Source organism: Fulmarus glacialis, unplaced genomic scaffold (genome assembly GCF_000690835.1).
Source record: "Fulmarus glacialis isolate BGI_N327 unplaced genomic scaffold, ASM69083v1 scaffold7556, whole genome shotgun sequence".
NCBI classification, from domain to species: domain Eukaryota; kingdom Metazoa; phylum Chordata; class Aves; order Procellariiformes; family Procellariidae; genus Fulmarus; species Fulmarus glacialis.
The window spans coordinates 9,131-17,136 of NW_009220009.1; the positions used below are offsets into that span (position 1 = coordinate 9,131).

At 37.2% G+C, this 8,006-nt stretch overlaps 1 protein-coding gene across 2 annotated transcripts in view; it reads right to left on the reverse strand.

Moving 5' to 3' along the window:
- Window positions 1-1,966: 1,966 nt before the first annotated feature.
- VPS41 (vacuolar protein sorting 41 homolog (S. cerevisiae)) overlaps window positions 1,967-8,006 on the reverse strand; it is a 107,251-nt gene continuing 101,211 nt past the window's right edge. Inside the window, exons 25-28 of one of the 2 annotated variants that reach the window (XM_009580587.1) lie at window positions 7,448-7,547; window positions 6,608-6,652; window positions 5,057-5,136; window positions 1,967-2,327 (exon numbers count right to left, since the gene is read on the reverse strand). In XM_009580587.1, the coding sequence (XP_009578882.1) occupies window positions 2,247-2,327; window positions 5,057-5,136; window positions 6,608-6,652; window positions 7,448-7,547 (306 nt within the window). In that variant the 3' untranslated portion in view covers window positions 1,967-2,246. The remainder of the gene's footprint in view (window positions 2,328-5,056; window positions 5,137-6,607; window positions 6,653-7,447; window positions 7,548-8,006) is intronic. The other variant, XM_009580588.1, reaches the window with a different exon arrangement.

The following is an 8,006-nucleotide window of genomic DNA, read 5'->3' on the forward strand; positions in this document are numbered from 1 at the left end:
GCTGAATCTTAATGAGCAAATTTAGAATTCAAGAACATGAAAAGGGTAGTCCCTAAAGCCCAAATGAAAGAAGCTTTGGGTTTAGAGAAGATTTTGATTAGATTTTCATACCGTGATTTAAAACTACTTGCATAATGCAAAGAATATGCCAGGGTATAATGCAATATGATTGCCGGTGATGGCTGGCTAGCAAACTGAGTCACTGAATGCTCAAATGCTTTAGGGAATTTAAGACCAAGCTGAAGTAAACAATATACCGGCTTTAAATTATCATATAACTCTGAGCTACAGAACACTTTGTGGCATAACTGTATAGGAGTAATTTGACTTTTTCCTCCCGCAAGCTGACAGCTTATGGCATTGCACAGTGCATTCTAAGGGTATAATATAGAAAAGCTGCTTAGAGCTACTGAGGAAGACGTTTTTCAAAAAGTTTCTAAACTTGTCCACAGGCATGCAATAGCTCAAATATCATGGTGAAACAGCCCTTGAGCTCACTGGAGCATTTCCTTTACTAGGAATCAAAGCAGCTTTCCTGAGCAGTAAAGAATGGATAAATGAATAATATACCTGAGAATGTGTACTAGCCGCTGAAAATGAACTGCTACAGAGCCAGGCAGTAATTCTTTCAGGTGAAGCTTGACGTATGCGGACTATGCTCTGCACTACAAAGCTCCTGTCCTTCTGTTATTTCATCTACTGCATGTCCATAAATAGTCTGCGCCATTTTTTATTTTTTCCTCAGCTGTCTGTATTATCACAATAGAATATGATTGCTATGTTTTTGAGAGATCTATCCTTTTAATGATAATTGTGTCTCTGTAACCATGCAGAGTAAATCCTAGCATTTCTAATACACTTAAAATTTTATTCCAGTATTATACAGATCTACACAGTGGACAACAAAAACCATTCTTCAGATTGCTAGACCAGCTCAGCCAACTGCCTGGAGGATATCAAAAGAGTATAATGAATTTACATAAACTAGAAATCCAAGTTTCTACGATATAAATTATTTTAAGGTGTACCTACATGGGAGTAAGGTACAGAAGAACTTAGAGGTGTTACATTTACCAGTTTTACAGATACACTGCAGTATCACTATACCATTGTTTCAGAACTTATGATGTTAACTACTTGTCTAAACAACAGTTTGATGGTAAAACAAGGTATCTTTACTTTCAAACTCCTGTTATTAAAAAGAGGAAAACTATCTTGGGAGTTCTGAAAAATGACTTTTCTTAGGGAAAAGATGCTAATACTTAATTAAATCAGAGAACATTATAAAGAGATTACATTACTGTGAAGACATTCTGAAAGATCACCTCCTTTGGATCAACAAAACAAAACACTGTTGAAATTAAAAATAAGTATGTTTTTTGTTAACATCCAAATAGACCTTTTTAACTTAGCTATTAAATTGCTAAGGCCAAAAGAAACTCCTAGAGATCTTATCTTTGAAAGATCAGATGTTTTTTTTTTTCCCCTGTACTTAAATGAATTCATACACTATAACCATACTTAAAAAATAAGTCTAAAGATCTACTGCTAACATTTAAAAATGAAGTTTCTGGATGAATTTAACATGAGAAAAGCCCACCTTAAACTACTGCATTGTGAACATCAATTGAGAAAATAACCAGTTTATAACAATGAATGTGTAACCATACAACCAAGGTAAATTGCCAATGTGTGGAATTAACAGTTAACAAGTTTGTTAATTTAATCTATGAGTCAGCACACAGTCAGCTTCAAGTCCTGAAGCAGTTCCACTGAAAGCAGTCAGACTCTTATGGGTCTCAAGTTAAACAGTTCACTAAGAGACTAAATCAGGACTAAAGCAGTTTGGTGAGCTGAATTCATAGCAATTCGTCTTTCTTTACAATATCTAACCATGAGCCTGATACGGCTCCAAACTGTAAAGCACTTTAAGTGATAGCAAGCACAAATCTCCAAACTGTTCTTTTTTTCTTCCCATTTTATTTCTCTTTTCTGTTCCAGAGTTAAGTAACAAGCTGAGCAAAGGAACAGTGACATATGAATTGCATAACAAAGACTTACTAGGGCAAGATTTTCACATTTTCTCTCTCCCGAAAATGTTCAATAAGCTAGATAACTTACAGAAACCAGTTTTAAATCACAATCAGAATTATATACAGAAATGATGACTAATAGAAACTACAGTTGGCTCTGCGTGATCCTAACAGAGTTGGTGTCACAGCCTGGCATGGAGAACTAGGGTACTGCTATTTCTTCATCTCCAGGATTGCGCTTCCTGGCCCTCGGTGTTTGGCACTGCATATGTTGCAGAACTGGACAGGAGATACCTAGAAATTAAAAAGAAAACAAGAATCTCTTAAGAGAGCCGTAGTCACGTTAGAATGTGGGAAGATGAATGAAAAACGCCCCTCTCAGCGTTACTATTCACAGTCAGGCTGTTCCCTATAGACACTGTCGTGGTTTAACCCTGCAGGCAGCTGAACACCAGGCAGCCGTTTGCTCACCCCACCTCAGTGGGATGGGGGAGAGAATTGGAAAAAAGGTAAAACTTGTGGGCTGAGATAAAAACAATTTAATAGGACAGAAAAGGAAGGGAAAATAGTAACAATGATAAAAGGATATACAAAACAAGTGATGCACAATGCAATTGCTCACCACCCACTGACTGATGCCCAAACTGTCCCCGAGCAGCAATCGCTACCTCCTGGCCAACTCCCCCCAGCTTATATACTGAGTATGACGTCATATGGTATGGAATATCCCTTTGGCCAGTTTGGGTCAGCTGTCCTGGGTATGCTCCCTCCCAGCTTCTTGTGCACCTGGCAGAGCATGGAAAACTGAAAAGTCCTCGACTACGTAAGCACTACTTAGCAACAACTAAAACAACAGTGTGTTATCAACATTATTCAGTGTATTATCAACATTATTCTCATCCTAAATCCAAAACAGAGCACTATACCAGCTACTAGGAAGAAAATTAACTCAATCCAAGCTGAACACAGGACACATGTTGACTGTACACTTGGAAAAAAGGTAAAACTTGTGGGCTGAGATAAAAACAATTTAATAGGACAGAAAAGGAAGGGAAAATAGTAACAATGATAAAAGGATATACAAAACAAGTGATGCACAATGCAATTGCTCACCACCCACTGACTGATGCCCAAACTGTCCCCGAGCAGCAATCGCTACCTCCTGGCCAACTCCCCCCAGCTTATATACTGAGTATGACGTCATATGGTATGGAATATCCCTTTGGCCAGTTTGGGTCAGCTGTCCTGGGTATGCTCCCTCCCAGCTTCTTGTGCACCTGGCAGAGCATGGAAAACTGAAAAGTCCTCGACTACGTAAGCACTACTTAGCAACAACTAAAACAACAGTGTGTTATCAACATTATTCAGTGTATTATCAACATTATTCTCATCCTAAATCCAAAACAGAGCACTATACCAGCAACTAGGAAGAAAATTAACTCTATCCCAGCCGAAACCAGGACAGACACATTCACGGGTAGGTATAGGAAGGCAATATAGTGGAACACAATAAAGCAGGCTGTTCTGGAGTCTGGAGTCAGAGAGCAATACACCTCACCACTCACTCCAAATGTATTACCACCACCCTCCAGGAAAGTAAGGTCAATTTTCCTCCTACCAAAATGAAAAACAGAGTAAAAAAATGTCGCTGATTATCTTCATAGATAAAGAAGACAGTAAGTCACTTGGTCAACTCCACTGACCACTGGATGTCTTAGTTACAGCTCAGTCTTTGGATATTGCTCCACAAATTTCCAACAGCTGAGAATACATCCTGAATACTGTCCATCTGACATCAAATATGTGCTTATTGTTACTCCTGTGTTTAGCTCTGTGTGATGCTTTATGCATGCATTACCTTCCTTTCAGTATGTCACCAGTAATCAAATATCAGTAACACAACTGATTACCTAAGGCCAAGAAATACTATAATGGTGAAGAATTTGGCTCAGATATATGCAGGTACCTGTGTATTCATATGTACTATAGAATATATATCATGTAATATCCACGTCACATTTAAAAATCCCATCTGACAAGTTACCCAGTCCCACTACTGTCCCAGCAAACTGAGAATGCTAGATACATTTTAGATTATTTCTCAAATAATAAAATTTCTGGTAAATATTGTTTGAATAAATATTTACTAGTTGTTGGGCTTTCTTTTGCAAATGATCTAATTCATTAAGATTTTCATAACATATTTAAGTATACATGCTGTACCATATGGCTACAAGCACTTTGCTTGGTAACTTGCAGATTAAGTGATTCACCAACGTTATTTTTTTCACTTGATGTTCATTTTCAGAGACAGATACAGAATCAGAGAAGCTTAAATTCCATTTTGTTTGTGATTTTGTTACCATTCTGATGGTTTCATTCTTAAATTCAAAACTGGTTATTATCTAGAAGTTACTTTTTTGGTTTGTTTTCATGGTGGAAAAAAAAATCCCTGATGAAGAAAAACATATTCTGAGCATAAAGATGATTACAAAGATATTTAAATATTCACTCTGAAATGAGTGGGTTTTTTTCTTCCAGGTCAGAACCATTTAATATGGTTCACTTGAGAACATATCTTTACTCTTGTCTTTATGTCACCAGTAACCAAATATCAGTAACACAATTGATTACCTAGGGCCAAGAAATACTATAACGGTGAAGAGTTTGGCTCAGATACTTAATGTGAGAGCTGCAACAGAAAAGAATTAATAAAAAAAAAAAATCAAACAGGTCATACTCTCTGTATGTCTCAAAGCTGCATTGCACATTCAGGTTGCAGAAAGTGATAAAATACTTCTCAAACAGCAGCAATTTCTTTCTAAATTGGATGTACTTTAGTTGCAGTTGCCCTAAACACCCTTTCCCTAGTCACATACTACTATGGGGTATCATCACAAATAATTACTGTAATCATACTATAATTCCTCAAAGGCCCATGCCCTTCTCCACAGTTAACAAAAGGAATAATTTGTCCTTTTATCTTTGGCAAAGGTGTCAGAGAGATTAAGCTAGTTCCTTACTGTGTTGGATACCGGTAGGCACTCTTTGTGAAACATATGTCTGCAGTGGAACACTACCACATTGAAGGACTTGGATGCATCTGGGAAAGAGAAAAGTAAACTCATTACAACAGGGCAATGAAACAAATGATTCAGTGGCTACAGCAGTATACGCCTGCATTCTATTATACACATAGAAACATCAAGTAACATCTATCAAATTAATTTCCAAATTATTCTGGCTCATTTATAGAAACCATGCAGAGTGATGGTTTCAGGTAATCTATCCCAGCGATGGAATTACAAGACAATTTTATTCCGTGGCTTAAATGCTGTATACCTTTTCACCAGAAATTTTTCATGTCAATATGTGCTACATGCTACATTAGGGGAGGGGGAAGAGTAAACTACCACCAAATAATTCAGCCATTTTGAGGAAAAGCTAGCAAAAAAATTCTTGCGCCAGTGCAGGGAGAACCAGAACATTAAGCAGCTCTAGCACCTACGCTGCATGCCATGATCTTGAAATTTGGCAAGAAGCTGCCTAAGTGCATGACGTGCCTTTTGATTCCCACATGAATATTTAGCCCTATTAGAAGCCTACATACCACATCCACGTATTCAAAGAATAACCATCTCACTCATCAGCATCATCCACATTTGATTCCCTGGCTCCCATTCCCTCGACACACATACCTCAAAGGCACTAGCACATTCAGCTCTGCCAGGTTTTCTATCACCATGTGACTGCTCTGGTCTGTACGCTGGTGCATGTGATCATAGTATAGTTGGTTTTTTTAATTTATTTAATTGAAAAATGGTAGAAACCAGATTAAAAAACTGTAAGTGATTTTACTGGGCTATGCACACTCGGCAAACAAAAAAAATAGGACGATTCATATGCTTTGTCTTACGTATTCTTGTTTGAAGATGCCATAACAGATATTCTCCTGGTAAAACTATTTCTTCTTAAGATGCCCAACAACTATATTGGTATTTCTGAACTACAATTGCCTTGCAGAAGATACATCTTCAAAATAATATCCTGAATTTCTAGTTTCAAGACTAACTTTAGAAGATATTTTAAAACTACAGTCTGTTATAAATTGTTTCAAATATGACAGCAATGACTGAAGCCAAGAGTTTTCCACCACTCAGACAAAAAGCATATTCCATAAAACTTTATAATCTACAAGTTCAGTCTAAATCGTTCAACAGAGTTGGACAAGATTTGGTGGCAACAGTTTAGTTTTGTGGTTCTAATAATCTTTGAGAATACGTATGTTGATGGAATTAAAAGTTGCCTTCCATTCCATATAATTCAAAACAGAAAATAAGAAAGTCAAAGATGAATAAGAAAGAAAATCTGGGTTTACTGCAACAAAAAAAGTTCAAATTAGACTCCACTCCCACGTCAGAATTCATAAGCAAGCCTTCCAGAGGAGACTGAAATTTATACAGTAATTACTAAGGGAGACTACTACACATTTCTATGAATAAAAGCAAACAGTAGTTCCTCTAAAAATAAAAAAAAAAAAGACAACCTCTTTCTCTTCTAAAAAAGCATCCTACCTGAAGGAAGTATCGGAGACAGGCATGATTCGCAGATATTCTCCTCTGGAAAAACAAACCAAAACAAACTTGTTAACAAACTCCATGTTCACTTTTTTACAAAGCAGGCATGAACACACTGCTATTACAGAAATGGAGCTTGGTCTTAAAGTATTTACTTAAGATGCCTAACAGAGGCTATTAAAAACTCAAGAGCAATACTGAAGCAGCATTTCTATTAACAGCATAAGAAATGTTCAGATCTTGTGATTCTGATGATGGCAGAACTGCAGGAGTGAGGCTGTCTAGGATCAGTACTGTAGAGGCACAAGGCAAACTGAAAAAAAGGAGCATAGGATGGATGCCTTATTTCTCTGCAGCATTTTGTAGCAGAAACTCTGATCCTCTGTCCTTCCATCAGCTTTTGCTTCTTGATATTAACACTCAGCTGGTGTGAATTACAGTGCTGCTCACATGCATCATTAGCACCCTGCAAACTATTTTCAACTATTTCTGAAAACTATCTTGTAGCTTTTGCTTTAGTTGCAGATTATTATTATCTGACTATCTGTATTGGCACTGAACAGGATTTTTCACCTTCATAGAGAAACTGCAGGACACAATACATTACTGGCTATGCAGAGATTGATCAAGAGAAAAAGCTGCACGCTGGGTCTTGTAGTTTTTGCGATACAAGTAGTTCCTTTGCAAAGGGGAAAGCAGCTAGTATCCTACTACACTCTACAAATAAGGTACAATATTCAGGCAACTTTCCAAAGTTGCCTGTCATGTGGCTTGGGTCTATAAACCAAGTAAAAGACTTCAAAACCTTGAAAGTCACCACATTTCCTCTGTACCCACCGTCTACTAGAACACCCTTCATCTGAGTTCGATGCATTTTCTTCAATAAAGAAAGAGAATCGGCAACAAGTATCTTCTTGCAACCTTCCCGCAGCAAGATCTGTTGTGCAAAGAACACAAAATACAGCGGTTGTTGAATAGATGAGCATATCAACTATCTTGGCAAGTCTCCACTGGGTTTCTGCTGCCACAGAGAGCACAAGGAACCCGTTTAAGACTTTGCAAGCTATTATTAAGGAGGGAAAGGAGGAACCTCCTGTTACCACCACCTCTACCTAAATGAAAACCACACATTATTAAAAAAAAAAAACAAACTCAAAAAAATCAAATCTTTTACAAATATACTACTGTCATAAATTATGATCAATTTCCTCTGGAGCTTGTCTCAACAAAATAGAGAGGGATTTTTACAATGCCCCTCACAATTGGTTTCCAAACCATTTCAAAACTTCTTCTACCCATATCTTTCCTGACTTCTTTAGGAAAGGCATTTGATAATCATAAAACCTTCGTAAACACAGCAATTCAGAATTTATTTTGTTCAAACATATTTCCTGCT